At 45.3% G+C, this 19,525-nt stretch overlaps 1 protein-coding gene across 1 annotated transcript; it reads left to right on the top strand.

Annotated features, from left to right (window-relative positions):
* The first annotated feature begins 731 nt into the window (after positions 1–731).
* On the top strand, positions 732–6,622 carry LOC119379126 (neprilysin-21). Its single transcript, XM_037648311.2, has 2 exons — positions 732–1,987; positions 5,709–6,622. The coding sequence occupies exons 1-2, from the start codon at positions 732–734 to the stop codon at positions 6,574–6,576; spliced, it is 2,124 nt and encodes a 707-aa protein (XP_037504239.1). The 3' UTR covers positions 6,577–6,622.
* The last annotated feature ends 12,903 nt before the right edge of the window (positions 6,623–19,525 follow it).

Genomic DNA, 19,525 nt, shown 5'->3' with positions numbered 1-19,525 from the left:
CGGGAGGCAGTACACTCCGATACTGAGGCCATTAGATCATTACTTGGAAAAGTGGTTCATGACCCCTTTAAGGACGCCGCCCCAACTTTGTCGACCGCCCTTGACGTGACTCAGCGTTTCATCGTAACTAATGCAACACGGCACGCGCTGAGATCTGGATTTGACCTTTTCGTACCATTAGTTCGTTCAAAAGGGGGCGTCGTCAGAGTGCGGAGAGATTCCCAGTTTCACCAAACTCGGGCCATCCTGCATAGCACCTCTTATCAGGAAATTGCAGATGTAGGTGTCGATCCTAAGATTTTGGCTCACATCCACTCTGGGGTGTAGAAAATTGGCTTCGTTAGTTGGCGACCTATGTAACAGCTTAACCCACTGCGGAGGGCAGGCCACGATATTAGATTGTTAAATAGATGGCCGGACGTTGCCTACTTGATAGACAGAAAAAAAAAACGCCAAAATGCACCTGTCCCAGGGTTTTGAATTGCACATTTTAAGTGGAAAAAAATTGCTTACCTGCTGGATCGCCGGGCTTTTTCTGAGCACATCTGAAGTGAGTATATAGAAAAACTGGCCATGCAGACCAATCCGCCCTTACTTGCGCATTAGTCGAGGTAGGGTCATGCACCTTAGCGAGAACGTGCAATTTGTGACGAAGAAGAAGCAGAGAAGAAGACCCGCGAGCCTAGTGCGGGCGCGTTCATCGTTAGCTGCTTAGCAGGCACAGCATAGACATGGCGGACCAAGGTTCGTCGTCAGGAGGCCGCGCAGCCGGGGCAGGCGGCGTCGCCGCTTCCAGTGGCGGCGTGCGGCCACTCAAGGCAGCCTTGATGGCCATCTTCTCCTTGTCTCTGGCACTGGCAATCGCTCTAGTAGTCGTCTTCACCGTCAAAAACATCCACAGGCCCAAGTTCCATGGCGAGTTCCAGGCGGCGCACCTGTTCTCGTGGCAGCGGCAGCGCTCTGGTTTCATCTACACGTGTACCTCGGAGCACTGCCTCAAGGAGGGCGAACAGCTTCAGAAGCACGTAGCCTGGACGCTGGACCCGTGCGAAGACTTTTACGACTACGTTTGCTCCAGCACAAAGCCGGCGTCATCGGTGCGCAGATCGGCCGTTAGACACTTTTTGCGTGAGATTCACGATGTCATCGACAAGTACTCACGGTTAGGTTGGCTCAAGCGCACTCGGCTCACCAACCAGGTGTCCTCATTCTACAAGGCGTGCAAGAACGGCCATTACAACTCTGTTCCCGAACAAATGGAGCAGACACTTGAATTCCTCAAGCTGTCTGGCAAAGACGCAATCCTAGAAGAAGGTCTCGCCTCGCTGGCCAAAATTCTACAGGTGTTCCCGCTCGTGCACGTGTCCGTCACGAACAGGGCCAAAAACAGTCGGGAGTGCATCGTGCTTAGGAGGCCCAAGCCGTTTGACGGTGACCACATATTCGACATCCCTAAGGCCTTCTCGAAGACGTACGTCCCATTCGTCAAAGCTCTTATCGGTTCCGAGCAAGCGGCACACAACGTCAAAGAAGTCGACATCTTTCTCAAGAAATTCTCGGGTCTCTGGAGCGAGAGCTACCAGAAAATGTCCGAGTACGAAACGACCACGATCGACGATCTCAAAGCGAATGGGTTGGACTGGAGGACCTTCTTGTTTAAGCTAATAGAGTCTGCACGCAAGGACCACTGCGTTGTCATTCGGTCGCCAGATTACTTCAAGCATCTTGATAAAATGCTCCGAAAGTTCACCAACACCCAAGTCAGTGACTTCGTTAAGTACAGGGCGATTCTCCACCTCTATCCCTTTGTGAAGCTTCAACAGTCTGCCTCATCAACGTCCTACCAGAACACCAGCCGGGAGGTCTGCTCGCTGCTTACTTACAGAGTATTCAACTACGTTTTTGTCCGACATTTCAACTCAACTGTTCGCCTCGATGTCATCACGAGTGCTGGAATGAAAGAAGCCATTTTACGGAACTCGTACAGGTGAGTCCGAAAGCAAATAATTGGTTCATCTTCTAGCGGTCACTATATAATAATGAGCCTCGCTTGCTAACGTTGCTGGATTATCTACTTTTCATTAACGCTGGTGTCTGACTAGCGAAAGAAAATGGAGACGATAAATCAGGGTAACAAATACACATTCACCGCTTGTTGACCTTTCTGGAGGTACTATCACGAACAATGCGGTCAACTATGCCCGATAGTAAATTGCACAGTCCACCATTTCCAAACAGTAGGCCACGAGTGAGGCCATTCGGGAAGTTGAAAGCTTAACATCAACACTCGAGATTAGGACTTTTTGTCTTAAAAGTTTAGGGTTAAGACATAATTGGGCTGAGGGTTGATGCTTACTGCACAATTGACAAATTATGTAATCTATTCTTGTTAAGGTAGGTCACCACCTTCGAGAAAAAAAAATTTACAGTTGCAGTCCAAAAGTTATAATTATCATTTTGGCTTGTAGGGCTGATGTAAATTTAAACTTCAGAATGATGAAACTGCTAAAAATGTAAAAAAACAAAATTTATAAAAAATCGAAATCTGCCAAAATATGCATGTTGCGCCAATAGTCATAACTATAAAATGGTTGGTGCGATTGAAGCGCAACTTGACAGGTACGTAGTGAGGACACTATCCTGTGCATCTAACCTCCACGATCAACCCATCTCTAAGCTAAGGCGCGTTATCTTAAAAAGACTGAAAAAGTGTATATTTGACAGCTTTGTTTTGCACAAAATTGGCCGTAGCACAAAAAGTTACTGCTCGTTTGCAATAATTCTGCGTGAATGCACAGCTCAACCTATAAAGAAATAGTACGGAAAATTGTAAGTGAAAATGTTTATCAGAAGGAAAGTTATCACTGTTTGCGTAAGTGCAAGATGCAAAAAATTATGTTTTGAGAAAAATGGTCTTAATGATTTGAATTGAATGTCCATATAATAAAGAAACATTCAATATGTCTGAAGTTCTCTAGGTTCATATCTGGGGACCTCTTCTGAAGCGGCGCATTCTCCTTTTGAGCGAGCTGAAGCACATATATTTTTTCGAGCTCGTTTTGAGGTCTCCAGCTGACTCTCATCTACGTGCGCCACAGCAGCTCCACGCTTCATATATTGATTCCATAACTTGCGTTGATGCTTCTTTTTCTTCCTATACTTTGCCATGTTTCATGGAGTACTATAACTTATTCCATGAAAGGCCGGAACAAAGTCCAAGAGCTCGAAGTGGTGTACGAAAAAGCACAGACAGACGAGCGAAAACGCCCACAACTTAACAGAGTCCCGAAGCCGTGTAGTGGAAATTTTCAAATAAATCGTAAACATCATGCCCCACAAGCTTTAGAATGTACTTAGATAACTTAGCATTACGTAATATGGATAAGGAAAAACATTTGCGATGATGTGGCAGGTGTTGTGTAATCAGAAACCTTCAGTTTCGGTTTCGAATGCGTCTAAGAGGGGTTGGACAAATGGTGATAACTTTCGAACGGCTTAAGATAACTACATAATTCTTCTTGCTAAATATTCTTGAATATACAAGGAGCTTTAAGTGTCGAATCCAAAAAGAAAACTTTAAAAAAATGTGTTTTTGAAGGTGGTGACCTACCTTAAGTCACGACTGTACCTGAAGAGCATATCGGCCAGTCCGCGTCAAGTTACAACTGCCCCGGTAATTTTCTGCGGAGTCAACGTTCCGTATTCATATTTCCATCGCACAACGACTACAGGGCGCTCGTGTACTGTACGTTATTCAGTTAGTTTTTCATCCTTACAACACTCCCTCGACAAATATGTGTCCCTGTTGAATGTGTCCTGCAGTCGCTCCACGTGAGAATGAAATAAAATATGCGCTTTATTTCAGAAGTGACTCGCTACACTACGTTGTTCAGGAAAGGCTGACTAATTCTTTGAAAAGAAAGATAGTGCAGAGAAGATTAAAAAAGAAAGATTTTGGCGGCGGCTTAATTCGTGCTGGCGGATATTTAAATTGTTCGATAATTCGAACGTTTATTTCTTCACAGTTTATGAGAAATGTTGCACTGAACCTAGTCACTGTTCAAGACATGCCCACTTAGTAGGTATCCATGAATTAGCACCAATTTATAAATATCCGTCTGCGAACTAGAGACGACGTACACTAACGTAAAACATATTTTCTCTTCAAAACTTTACTATAGGCACTGTTTTATTAACACTTTCCCTACAGAAGACGAGCTGACCTCGTCAATAGTTCGTACCGCTCTATACCGAAGACGAGCTGGGTTCGTCCACCATGAAACAAGCATTTGGGGGCGCCGCAGTTAAGCTACCCTGATTAATTTTGCTGCGTTCTCTTTGGCTTCAACATATAGCGCAGTAAAAAAAATTAAAAGCGCGCTCGAAGCATGCATTCTGGTCGAGAAAGGACTTGAATCATTTAAATGGAATTGGGAAAGGCGTCCTCCTCTGTGCGCGAGCGGTGTGCGCGCGCCGGAACAGAAAAAAAAAAAAAAAAACTCGTTTGCCGAAGCTTCGTGAAATGAATTTCAGTTCTCCTGTGTGTGTGGCAGCGACTACACATAGCAGCATATTTTCTCCTACTTATCGGATTCCGATGATGACCGCATCTCGACGTATCGGCTGTGGACGTCCTTTGATGTAAGCAAACCGCCACCGGAATGTACAAGGTTTGTTTTCACGGACTTACTTCCCTGCGCTTTATTTTTTTAAATTTCAAAGAGATATTTTCTTCACCGAAGAATAGAGAGGCTCAGGTAGTTTCCGTGGTGCGGTGCAGTGAAGCCCATCCTCTGCATATATTCAAAAAGAATATACTTTACGTGTATCATGCGAATAAAATGTCTTTGAATAATTTTTTTTAGATGTTTCAAGACACGTGGAACCAAATGGGTAAATAAAAAAATTGGCATTTTGGTATCGTTTTCGGACAAAAAACTCGGTAGGGAAAGCGTTAAATGTGTGTGAGAAGGTCGCGGCGCCTCGTGGAGGCGTCGAGTACTCATCTCTGACGTGCAATAAGAGGAACACCCTGACAAGAACAAAGCCCTAGAGATAAGAAGAAAGCGCTCAATATCGAGTTCCTTGCAAGCATAGTTTAGAAATTGTGGTACATTAGCCATAAGTTCACAATGTAAGAACACGTTTCACTTGACTCGTTACGCCTATTCATACGTGTGCATCCACGTTTACGCCAGTTGTGACAACGTATTCTACGATCACCGAAATGTGTTCTTTTAAGTTCATTGACTATTGTATCGTCTTATAATATTGTCTGTAGCTTGTTTGATGTAGTGGACTCTCTGTCGTTTTTTAAACATTCGTTTTTTTTTTCCTGTGCAAGAATACCGTAATCTGCAACGAATTACAACACTGTATTTTATGGCAGATTTTGAGGGCACACTATCTCGAAATTTGCGGTGGTCTCGCGATTCGACTTGAGTACTAATCAGCTTCAATTCCACATCTGAGACATCAGCTAATGAAAATATTAAGAAATTAATGCCAAAATATTTGTTAATTAGAGTTTCACCGATGATAGAATCGTTTCGAATAATATATAGACGCGTATGATGTGTTGCCGAATAAATATATTCTTTATATATTCTGAAAACATTTTAAAAACTTAGCTTTAATGACTGCGATGTAATACTTGTTTGTGTGGCATTCTGAATGCATCTAACTGTGGCAGCTTCCGGCCTTCGCAGGAGCGTGCTGGACTCCGCCTCCGAGATCCCTATGACGACAGTGAACAGCATCGAGGACGAGATCATGTCTATCGGGCCCACTTACTTCAGCCTGATGGACGATGTGGATGCCTACTATTCTGTCAACAGCTTCGACCCGGACGTGAAAAACATGCTCCTTTCCTATGTAAAGGCCAAGGCTGCGCTGTCCGAGCACTACGTCGCGGCCGTGCTCAAATCCGGAGAGACCGTTCTGGATGGAAACCTCGAGCTGACTTCGCAGTACGACCCGGACACCAGCGTCCTCACTGTGCCGCTCTCCATCGCGCCGCTCGTGCTGAAGGGCCGCGAGTTCTTCCTCGAATCGTCGACGGTAGGTTTCGTGATGACGCGCTTCCTGTACCACGTGTTCCAGGAAAAGTTCCTCTTCAGCGTGGACGCCGAGACGGAGGCACTTCGGGGCGTCAAAGGTTGCCTGGAGAAACAGTACGGAGCCATCGAGGTGGGCCCGCTAAACAAGACTCTGGACGGCCAGCGCACGCTGCGCGAGAACATGGCCGACAACGTGGCCGTAACTGTGCTCCACAGGGCCTATCGAACCTCACTTCTCTTCTACATATCGACCATGGACGCGCTGGGCTTCCAGAATGTATTCCTCCACTTTGAGAACCTTCCCAGCGTGAGCTCGGAGCAGCTTTTCTACCTGATGTTCGGCCAGTCGTTCTGCGACCCAGACGAGGACACTGAGCGCGTCATCGACGACGCCACTTGGGCGCCGGCAAAGTACCGGGTAAACGTGCCCCTTAGCAACTACGAGCCATTTTCAAAGGCCTTCGAGTGTCAGCCGGGAAGCAAGATGAACCCAAAGAAGAAGTGCCGCGCCTTGTGACCGGCTTGCCGTGGAAGAGTAAAGCACAAGTGTGTCAGAGTTCAAATTAGCGTCTTGCCTCTTGACTTTCATGACAGTATGTCCATCATACTTTTCTACTGGAAACGTTACAGTTCCACCTTAAACTAAGTTTCCATGTTCATTTCAAGGGCACTCTTCCTGTAAGGTTTTTTTTTTTTAATGCGAAGCATTTCTTAGCGAACTTTGGCACTTTCACTGTTTCTATCTACGTATCTATCTATCTAGCCGCCTACGTCTGGGTGTTCTCATGATCGCCTCCTTAACTTGGGGTGGACCAAAATTGGCATGGGAGGGTAAGACGATTTGACGAATATGACTGTCGGGTCATGACAAGAATAACGTAAAAATCCTGTCGCGTACGTCGTCAAACCCTTTCCTCCAGACACGTGTGGCACATACCCGTTTATCATGGGCCGCGATGATTGACAGTTCATATCTACCCAGGAACGGCCAGAACAGACATTTGTAACTTAAATGAGAGAACGTTAAGAAAAACCGACATCGGTAGCGTTGACCCGATGAATGGAAAGAATAAAATGAATGACAGCGGGGGAAAATTACACCATCTCCCACTAAAGGGGACCATAAGGCGATGCGAAGCCGGAACACTAGCACGATCGCGTTGCGTTGGCGTTTGTTGGGAATGTTACCGACCTCGCGTCGTGGAACGCGAAGAGGAACGCTACGCGCGCCGTGTCTTCCTTCTAGCCTGGCCGTTAATACTCACAGGGCGAGCGGGGAACGCGGTCGACAGGCGCGCGAGGGGGGAGCGTAGGAGAGAAGAGAGAGGGGGAGGGGACACGCATGCGCTCATCGCGGCGTTGCACAGGAGAGGGGCAGGGGTAGCGGAGAGGGGGAGTGGAGAGGAGGCGTGTGGAGAGGGTTTGCGCATGCGCAGTAAGGGTGGTCATGCCGCATACCACCACCGGATTGAACTCCGCCATAAGATGCTTCGCATCTAAAAATTGGAATCCCAGCAGGAATGAATCCCAAGCATTCTGCGTGGCAATCGGGTATTCTACCACAGAGCCCCGCCAGGTCTATAAACTGGTTTGGAAAAACACCCTATGTAGGCGTAATGAAGGTGCAACGTCAATTGTGGTTGTGGTGCTGGCTATCTAAATTTTACAAGAAAGCAATAAACACTATATATGTACTCCTACGATACAGGCGTCGTATCAAATTAACGTCTGTGGCTCCAGTGTTGGCTCCACTTTTATAGCAGTCTAATAAACATTACATTTGCATTCCTATGATTCAGCAAGCTATATTGAAGCATTGCTCGATCCCGGAGGAATACATTAACGAAAGTTACGTATGATATTCATATGATTGCACCATAATGTGCACTTAGTTTCGATAATACTGAAGTATGTGCTCCAACCTGAGGGCTGACGTTACGTCGCAGCATAAGTTACCCTTTAAACGTCAGTGTTGTCGACGTGCCTGGTAAGCCCACGATGTGCACACATCTGCTACACCTACAAAAACACGTCAATCCACCTTGTAACGCTTGGCTCAAAGCCATAAAGTAAAGCACAGAAGTACTCGGTGACTGATTCTCATGAATCCGATTCCCACAAGGCGTGGGATCTGCCGAATTTTTTCCATATGACGTTTACTTTCAGTAATGACGACTCTCCGTTACATCTCTTCGCACTCCCCTCGGAGAGGCAGGTAAGAATGAATTTAAATCGACCATCTGAACATTGATCTGCTCTGTGAAGGGATGAGGAGTCTGGGCTGGAATTCAAAAACATTTTCTTTCTTCAAACGTAATTGCCCCGTTGGTTGGCCGCCCGCTAACATGTTCATCGTCACGACCCCCTGGCTCTTGCTAAACACTTCACCTCACATTTTATAGCGAAGCTGTATGTAACTGGGCCATTCGTTCTACTCAACAATTACCTACTCAACAAAAAGCTATTATCATGAACGGCATTTACCTTCAAATTAAAAAAAAAAAAAGCGACCGTGGCCACCCAGACTTAGCTCAGATTGCAGCTAGCGAACTGGGCGAATTGTTTGACATGACTACGCGCGACCCTGAGAGTAATAAAAAATATGAACATATCGTAACTCCGCGAAGAGTTACCTAGTCAACAATTTCCTACTCAACGGAAAACCCTTGGCAGGAATGTGCGACAGAAATAGCAGGCATGTACACCACAGAAATTGGGCGAACCCCACTATACCCACCACTGGCCCAGTGAAAATGAATACGTTTTCTGCGGGCAAAAACTTATGTGCCACACAAATTGGGCAAACCCCACCACTCACTACTGGTCAAATAAAATGTCGATAAATGAAGAATGCGGCAAAAATAAGCATGCTGCTCAATTGGCTCCTCAAGATCGCACACGAAACGCCAAGCGCATGCGGCAAACCAGACAATATACGACGCATGTGGGGGGGAAAATGACGCATGGTGCTCAAATGGAAAACATTGAAGGAGCGTCCGCTAAATTCAAATGGGACTTTCTGCACCTTCCTGTACCTTTCATGAAAAAAAATTCGGTAGATCCCACGTACCGTGGGAATCGATGTAATGCGAAGCATGCGGCGGGAAGGTGACTGTGGCGTAATATTTTACATTGAGCGAGACGTTACGAAATGACGCTAAAGATAGCCGCAAATGTACGCACACGCATATGCTGAAGAGTCGCACATGTGTTATATAACCAGTTGTTTACAGCTGCGTAACGATGCCAACAGTAACAGGTATTGCCAACAGCAGACGCGGTAAGCCGATATGTATTGCTTGTATACTTGTCCGTTATGATGGACAACGCACGCACGTTTCACGAACCCGTGTGCATGTGTGGAAGAGGTTCTTGACAGTTCTCACGTAGATGGCAGCGAGCGCAATGTCTTTGTTATTGTGACTGATGTGCGCAACGCAGACATCGCCGATTCCGCTGCTTGTCTGTGTGTGTTCGGTGTCTGCGGCCGATGAAGTGGGATGCGGCCTACGTTGAACTTTGCGCATCGCCGTGTTCTTATCGCCCACGCCGCCGCACCTGCAATGAAGTCGCTTGCTGTGGACGACACATTGGAATCCCATGATTGCAGTGGGCTCATCGCTCCAGGTTTCAGAAAGCGCTAACACGCCAGTTTCTGTGAGCTAAGCGTCTTTTTCGAGGTCGTGCACGTGCGCGTGCACAGACTGTACGTTGAGTGCTGCAAGCGTGAGGTGATTGTTGTGGTTGTGGCACCGAATGAAGGTGGTAGCCCGGTACAAGACAATGTCTGGAGGCCTGTTTGCTAGCCGGGCCATGTCGTCGACAGACAGTGTCGATAGAGCCGGCGACATGTCGGAACCTGAAGTCACCCTTTGCGTTCGTGAGGTATAAGGCGTCGAGGCTGGTAACCAAAGTGCTACGTAGACCAGCTTCAGTGGATGGCCCTTATCGTATCCGAAGACTACCTGGGCGTATGTGGTCCTTTGTGACTTATATAGAGTTATGGCGTTTGCTTGCGCAAGGGGAAACTGTGCCCTCTTACACGAGATATTTTTTCTGGCGTATGTCGTGGTTGTGGTGTTTCGCAGTCCCACGAGCACTCATTTCAATTCTATTGAGGGTGTGCGGTAGTGATGTCCTTCGTCCTGGCTGGGTAGACAATGGCTACCGTGGACGTTGGAAATTCAAGCCACAGTCGCAAGAGGTTCTCGTGTTTGTCACGTCGATGTACCACAGGTGCCCATGTTTCCATTAACGAGGCCGTTGCTTACGTCATGTTGGCCGTGATCATGTACGGCTTGCCGATACTCAGGTGAATTGAGGCCGGCAGGCTACCCATGTCGTTTGCGTTCATTTTGACCACCTTGGTCAGGGCATCTCTGTGTACCTTCTCGTTCTTATTGCCAGTTATGCTATCACATGCGGGAGGACATAACACGTTGTCCGCAGTGTCGAGGCAATGCGTATATAGCGGTCGACGTCCGCATTGTTGTAGTATAGCCGTATGAAGCCAGGGCACTTAGCGGCGTCTTCTTCGCTTGTCACAAAGCGGTTCTCAATCAGCCTGACGTCATCCTTGGTCAGCATGAGGCCATCGCCCAGCCTCATATGAAATGAAGAGAGCACTGCGTCATTCAGGCTGACCACGTGGACGAGATGATGGCAGTCGAGCGTCTTCCAAGGGCGTTCTGTCTTCAGCTCCCTCACTTGCCTTGCGTTTCAATGCGTATGTTCGACGTTAATGTGTTGATTGAGACTGTGAATCACCTGTGACGCATACCCACATAACATGAACTGTGGTATGCGGGTATGTGCCACACGTGAGTGAGGGAAAGAATTTCATGATGTACGCGACAGGTGTTTTGAGTTATTCATATCATGACCAGTGAATCGTGTTCGTCATACACTGATCCTCTGCTATGCCAATTTTGGTATATTACAAGTTATGGAGACGATCAGGAGAGCGCCCAGACGTAGGCGGCTAGATAGATAGATAGATAGATAGATAGATAGATAGATAGATAGATAGATAGATAGATAGATAGATAGATAGATAGATAGATAGATAGATAGATAGATAGATAGATAGATAGATAGATAGATAGATAGATAGATAGATAGATAGATAGATAGATAGATAGATAGATAGATAGATAGATAGATAGATAGATAGATAGATAGATAGATAGATGCAAACGGCCAAAGTGCTTGAGGTTCACTGAAAAATGCTTCGCATTTAAAACTTGGAGGACGCTTGAGCTTCGCCTTCAAGAATAGAAGGCGATAGCGTAATCAGGCCCCGTGCGCATCGTTTTCAACCGTGCCACAAGGAAAGGAACGTTTGTACGCGTAATATTGGCCGTTTCAGACTGTCCTAGAATGCCTACTGCAAGTACAGCTGCGAAGTGCCCACTACACTATTATTCTTCCTTTTGCAAATTGGCGAAGTTCCCACTACGCGTCCGTAAGGTGCCACGCGCACTTGCGCAGCTGCACACTTTGTAATGGGTGGACACCTCGAATCCACCTCGTTGCGCAGTTTACATGTTTTGACGCCTGGTGCGATTATACGATTCTGTCACCCAATCTTACATGCGTTAAGGAGATTCCTCCCACTACATGGCATTCTTATAACGTTTTTTTACGAAGCAGCTTCAAGCACTGGCGTGGCTCCGTGGTATAACACCTGCGTGCCACGCAGAAGACCCGAGTTCGATTCTCTCTCGGGCCAAAGATTTTTATTATTCAGTTATTTGCATCTATGTGGAATTTTCGCTCATGGACAACGGCGATTTTTCGCTCACAGCCGACGCCACCGACGCTGGAATTTCTGCGAAACGAGCTCTTTAACGCTATCGTGTTAAAATTCTGTACCTTTTTTTTTGCCTTTCATCAAAATTCTGGTTCAACTCTGTGCCGTGTGCTACACAGCTTGGCTGGTCATCCGTCTTCACAGATTGGAATGGCTCATGAATTTTTTGTTTGTTTTTTATGAACCTGGTCCCTCCCGTGTATCATATATGAAGTTTCAATACTGAAACTATCCAAGAAGGGCGCGGAAAAACAAAGGGATGAAGGAAGGAAAAGTAGCGATAAGACGCAGAGTCCTGATGAGCATCAACGCCTTGCATATTGGCGATGATGATGACGATTATGGTCCACAGAATATTCGCACCTACCAAGAAGGATTGGCCAAGAATCGGGCGGATATAAATATGAGTCGGAAAATCTCTATGCTGTTGTAGCACTGCTGACAGCAATGAGAATGAATAGCTTTTTTTTAATGAATCTTGCAATGGAATCTGGGAATACTTACTCAACGATATTTATTAAACTCATTATACGCGCTTATTGGTGCTGCATCTTCTACTTTGTCGTAGCGCAAACGAAAACGATGGGACCACAGGAAAAAAAAAAAACAGTCGTTTTTACCTGCGCAGAAGAAACGCAAAGCAGAAAATGCCTTGCAAAATCGCGTCTCGCAAATGCATAGTTCAGATATCGTCGTTTCGCCTTATTATCGAGCGCTGTATTCTTACTGCAGTCTTAATGCTGGCCGTACTAAAAGCAACGGGACAGTGCACGAAATCCAGTCACAGGAGACGCACACACTCGCTGACTTTTATGCTTTTATTTTCGCTACGTGCGCATATATGTGTGCAAGCACATGAAATCACCAATCAAACTGTCGTGTTGCCAACTTTGTTGCACTTAAACAAGAGCCCGACGCCTCGCATACAATATGCTCCCGTATGTACAACTTCTTTGTCAATCGGCTGACATGACCAACCGACCCAGTCGCACAGTTTGCGCCTGTATAATCCTATATCGAACACGGCAGAGAGGTCGTTGCCTTTGTTCTTTCTCTCCCACTGAGGTTACAACAATTCCATATGGTCTAGAATTATGCGACCCTGCTATTCAGAGAACTGTTGACTGGCGAGATGATAAGTATGCACGCGTCTGACATTTCCGTAACATTCCGAGTGCAAACAGATAGACTCGGGTGCTTTTAGTCGGCTGCTAACCGGTGCATAAGTAGCAACAATAGCTTATACGCTTACACAAGCTCGACACCCTCTTGAACCGTCGTGCGCCTGAAGTTATGACGTTATCTGGGACACAAGTTGCAGTGGAAACAATTGTGATGTTCCTGTCTGTTATCATCCTCGAAAATTTCAGCGCCAATTTGATTGGGCGAAAAGGTCGATTCCCCTCCCCTCTTGACCTTACGTACTACTGCTGTTCTCTTTTCTTTTCTTTTTTTTTTTAATGTTCAAATGGTCACTGTGCTCACGCTGCTTTCTGTCGCGGAACGCGCCATCATTGCTATTGCGTTGGTGGTGCTTTATGCGGTCACCGACCGCAATGCCACTCGACAGATGAACTGACACATCCGCGATTTCCGATAATAGCGCGCTTGTTATCTCAAGAGGCTTCTCAATAGGAAACACACTATCAGCCAGCCATACAGTGGCGAGCGCGAATGATATATATATATATATATATATATATATATATATATATATATATATATATATATATATATATATATATATATATATATATATATATATATATATGCACGCTGCTCTTTATTGATTCGCTGTTTTATGCTCCTAAAATGAAGTCGTAAGAATGTTCCACATCCGTGTCGGAATTCCGAAACCTAATCATGCCAGCGATATGTTTTTTTTTTTTTTTTTCATTTTTGTAATTCCACCATCCGTTATCAAAATTCGAAAGACAAGTCCGGGGGAGTGTACGACTTTGTTCTCAGCAGCAAAACGCAAGAACGCTTTGCATTTACATAACCGAAATTAGCCTTCGGTTACTTTTCGGTTACTTTGGGATTTTTTTCTTCGGGCCCAAATCCCTAAAGCACCTGTGATGCAGGTAGCAAGTCTCCTATGGGGGAAACATGTGCATAATCTGTATACATGACGTAGATTACAACGCGTTTGTTCAGTGAATGTGGCTTTCTGCTGCTCAGTTCAAGCTCGCGGGAGCAATTCCCTGCTTTGATGGGCTCATTGCTTTAACTGAGGAATGCAGGAACTCTGACATAACGAGAAATGGAACGCCTCAGCACCATGATACCATGATGCGCCATGAGCCCAACACCATGACAAGCGTTTTGTACACATTCAAGGGATACCATTTGGTTGAGCTTTATCCAGACCCACGCCCTCACCCACTACGACGTTGCTCAGTGACAGACTAAGCTTCGGGTCTCTGTGAAAAATCCCCCAATGCAATCCACCGTAAACGTGCATGAAAGGATGAAAATCAACCTTGAACAATACGGTCAGTTAAAACAACGTTGACGGTAGTGTACCCCAGTCCATTAGTTTGAAGCTCAGGAAGAGCTCAAAACTAGTACAGCGTTTCGTGTTCTTCTCTCACAAAACCGTGCGCTGCTGCACACAGAAGCGTTTGAAAAGTCGTTGCAATAACTATTATACTGTACGACTTGAAAAACGACAAAGGCAAAAAAAGAAAGGTACACTGGCTACCGTCGCCGCCTGCTACCGTATGTGAATGTCAATTACAGGCAAGATACGGTAAGCTACTTGAGCTACCTGTGTCATAAAGGGCAGTTCCGGGTTTGGTAATGCAGCGTGGTCTTTGCACTTGTATCTTCGTCGTTTTGCTGGACAGTGTTCAGAAATCGTCGATGTCGCCGGCCATTCAGAGGTGCGTTAACAAACGTAGATTTAGGATCCATTAGAATACACAGCGCTTAATGAACACATACACGTTAGGGCAAAAGCAAGGACAGCGCCCGTCCTTGTTCTTGCCTTATGTGTATGTGTTCATTAAGCGCTGTGTATTCTAGTCGATCTGTACCGAAGAGATCGCCTCAACAACCGCTTAAGTAGATTTAGGGCTGTCACACGCACGCGCGCACACACACACACACACACACACACACACACACACACACACACACACACACACACACACACACACACACACACACACACACACACACACACACGCACGCACGCACGCACGCACGCACGCACGCTGCTATTCTTTTTTCCCTGTAAATCTGCTAAAATAAAATAAGGGAACACCATACAAAAACCTGCGTCTCTTGCAGGAAGAGCGGCAACGTCTGTGCAAACTCATTTGCCGCCTAATGCTTACTCTTCTCAGAAACGTTCCGGCTTCATTCCGCCCTCTTAAGCCATGGGTTGGTTGATGTCCTTGGCGCTTCCGGGAACAGCAAACATCAAGCATCTTTAATACTATTTTACGGATTCACGCAGTTACGATTTCTTATCATCGTTTCCACATCCCAGATCAGATACCCAAGACCTTAAGCGCGTATTACTAATTACAAGTTTGTAATGCCAAGGAGACCACTGGCCTGGTCTGTGTACGCGATTGCCTGGAAGAAAATGCACGGCACCGCGGAGGGCCGTAACGTGGGCACACGACAGCGAAAGCATTCAAATGTCTCGGTACTTAAAACAGTCATGACATATCACAGGATCTCTATAAAAAAGAAAAAGAATTTGGAGAGGGGGGGAAGCTTCAAAGGAAAGCTTCAATGCATGTGACCTCAGAGTGCTCATGAGCTATACGTCTTGGTAACCGTGCACTTGTAGTTCACAAAGAAAGAGAGAGAGAGAAAAAAAGAACAGAAAGCGCGAAATGCGAACTACTAATTAAAAACAAAAAATACCAGCCAAAGAGTAGACAAAGGAGTTAATGTGTGAACAACATCACGTAAGGAGTTTTCTTGAGTTTAAACACACATTATGGCATTAGCGGTGGGAGTTGATTTCACATGTAGAACACATCGGGACTTTACACTGAGAACGCTACGGCTGTTCGCAATTGTGGACAACAAAACGCGATCGTAGAATAATTTCCGCGTAAATTGTTAAGCACGACGTATTCGCCTTATTCGTATAGGTGATTACATGCGCAAATATACGCTCACAACGCGTCTTTCGAGAAATCCATCATATGATATCCAAACGAAATGTCGCTGAACACATTCAAGTTTTGCTGCTTTACGAAAATTAATACTGTTCCATACTGAGGGACTGAACTCCAACTTTGAACGGACAAGAGAAGAAAGCGTAAAAGAGCTAGCATCGTAAATTTACTTTTCATTCTTGAAATGCGGCCTAACTTTCTACAGGGAGCATTTACAATGGCTCATACATGTTTTTGGAAAATTAGTCGGAAGGCAAGCAATATTCATATATCGAACGTGCAGCTCGCTCTTAAAATGTTTCAAAGTATGCGCACATATTCTATAGGTGCCATTTTTTTTCTGGCCAACAAAGACACCAAATTTTTAATTAGTTAATGACTGGATAAATTAACAACAAGTTGGAAGCACCCCAGTCTACTCCAGAATTCACGTCTTCCTGCGACAATTCACACCCATGCGCTGATTCTATTTTGCGCTAAAGTTTTATATAATCAGTAGAGGCCGGATCTTTAGGCATTTAAAAAGCACGTTTTAGGCGCCAAAGATAGGAGGGCAAAACAACGTTTTAGGCCTCCAACATCGCAAATATAGGCACAATATATATAGAATTTTACGTAAATGCAAATAACTGCAAACGAAGAAGTGTTCGACGTGTGCCTACGAGTGGAAATATATATATATATATATATATATATATATATATATATATATATATATATATATATGTGTGTGTGTGTGTGAAGGAAAGAAGTGTTAATTTCAAGGCTCGTTTTCTTTGTTATACACAATATTAATGAGAACTAACAGTGTATATATATATATATTATATATATATATATATATATATATATATATATATATATATATATATATATATATATATATATATATATATATATATATATATATATATATATATATATATATATATGTATGTATATATATATATATATATATATATATATATATATATATATATATATATATATATATATATATATATATATATATATATATATATTGTTTGTGATGGCACAAAGGCGCGAACAGTAGAACCAGAGTCCTTCAAATTGAAGGACTCTGGTAGAACATAGCCGTGCAAGTGTCTTTTGTCCCGCTCGATTCGCAGAACACGGTCTCTCCGTTTATTCCGTAGCATGGTGTCAAGCGTCCACCGTCGTATCAACACACTCCTGAGTGTCTTTCTTTTTGCTATGGCTGAGAACGGCAGAGCAGAAGCAGATAACGAGACTGCTTATAGACTAGACGGGAGGAATGCCTCTTTGTCCCCTGGTGGTGAGCACCTTAAAGAGTAAATGACATACAAAAGAAATGCCGCGTGCACATCACATTTTTCTTTCTCCTTTTGCTCTTCACTCTCCTTTTTCCTGGCGGCTCTTCACGGTTTCCCATTCGCTAACCACTCGCGCCATGTCAGCGCGGCGGCATATGCTGGCCAGCGCGTCCCACTTCACTGCTGCTAGCAGTTGTTTTCCGGGACTTGGTTGTACTGGAGGTCTAGGTCGAATCCCATGGAGTTCCGAACAGTCAGTGTTGCCCGGTAACATGTGTAACCGCCTGGAATTGCACGCGAATGCGAAACTTGAGGCTAAATACGGTTCATACATGTATAGGCGCCGATTTTGAAAATAGGCATATATGGGCATTCAGGCACAAACGCCAAAAATAGGCATTTATAGGCACTATAAAAACACTGTAAAAGTCCTTGTTAACCTCTAATTCATGCCAATATATCAAAGTGGGACGATAGGAATGCAAGGAACAAAATAGGCATTTGCCTAAAATCCGGCCTCTAGTCATTACGTAGTTTCATTTCACTCAGTAGAGCAGCCAAAATATGTAACTCGGTGGCTTCTTATAGATGACTTCGCTGGCTGACATTTTTGAATGGGATAATCAACCCTATAGTGAACTTGCGTAGCGCATACCTCTTCTATGTCGCCATCAACTCTCGTCACACCTTAATATCCCCCTTTCCTCTCTCCCTTTGCAGGCTATAACACGTTTGCTCAGGTCAACCTCTCCACCTTTCGAATTTTCTCTCGCTACTAGTCTGCATTAGATAAAAAAAATAGCACTAGAAAGAAATACATAAAATGTTTCACTTTTTCATAGTTTCGAAAAAAAGCATGCAAACTCGAACGCAAGTTATGAGCGCGTAAGCATTGTATGCTTTAGAAGATACGTAGTTTTGTTGTTGTTGAGTTTCATGTGTATGGGTTGGGAGGGGGAGGCGTTGGTTAATTGAGCAGCGTTTTGTTGTTGTTCGGGCACATAACGCTTACACGCTATACCACAACATCCGTGCGAGTTTGTGTACCTATCTTTTTTTGGCAAAATATTACAAATTTCTGTTGTGCAACGTTACTCACTGCATCTTGCTTGAGTATCTCTGCACGCTTCTCTCAGAAACACCAAACCCGTATTAGCTGCAAAGTATACTCTATCTCTCGGATGTGTCAGTTTATTGTGACAAACAGATTTTTCGGAGAACTGACCACATGTGCCAACTCATTAAAAAGATTAAGCGACGACGCAGGGCTAGAAGTTTTTCGCGAATTCTTGTATTTGAAAAATGGGTCCGCTGATGTCGGAAGTATACACACATATGCATCACGTAGATGCACGAATGTGACAGGGAAAACTGCATACAGTGCTCAGTGCGCAGTTCAAGCAGCGCAGAATTGCGTTCGCCGCTTTGCAGTCCGCCTATTCATATTACACATTATACAATCCCGCCACATTCAAGAAAAAGAACGACCGGCTCGCCAGTTATTTATTTTTTTTTTGCCATATTCCCAGTGTTTGCTTATTTCCGCCTTGCCGACCTTTGTCCCACAGAACGCCTATACTGTCACACCCTGAGTGTATCGCGTTCATGAGCGCACAGTTACAGCGTGGTGCACCATTCGTCGTTCGTTGACGCGAAACCGCTGCACGCAGACGCCCGATAACGGCGGAATGAATCTGCGCGACTACTTCAACGTAACCGCACTTGCGCAACACCGAGACTACGAACTATGACAGCCGTGCCGATTTGTTAGGAAAAAATATCACAGCGGTGCCTTCGCAGACGATGGCTGCTGCGATCAAGGAGCCCTTTAACAATGGCAAGGCTGTTGACAGCGGAGACGCGGCCTGTATGACGTCACTCACCTAGACGCCCGCGCGCGCGTACGCGACCCAGGGGGGTAGACCACGACAATACGTACGGGAGCTACCAATAAGTACACGTGGCCCCCGCTTATCGTCGTGACGTGGCCGGCTGCTCACCCAGTGCAGGCGCACGCGACGTTACACGGCCGGTGTGAGAGAGGTGCCGTTTCTTCCGCCTTGGGACTCTCTGCTTCGCTCTCTTTGTCTCTCAACTTTCTCGCTGCCCGCGCTTGCATCCAGCTTCTATTCTCTCTCTCTCCCGCTAGCGATGCAGCGCCCTCTCCTTGCGTGAGATAGCGTGGTCGGTTCGAGTATAACCGCGCGAGAAACAAGA

This window comes from Rhipicephalus sanguineus, chromosome 1 (assembly GCF_013339695.2).
Source record: "Rhipicephalus sanguineus isolate Rsan-2018 chromosome 1, BIME_Rsan_1.4, whole genome shotgun sequence".
NCBI classification, from domain to species: Eukaryota; Metazoa; Arthropoda; class Arachnida; order Ixodida; family Ixodidae; genus Rhipicephalus; species Rhipicephalus sanguineus.
This window is presented reverse-complemented; position numbering and strand designations above follow the sequence as displayed.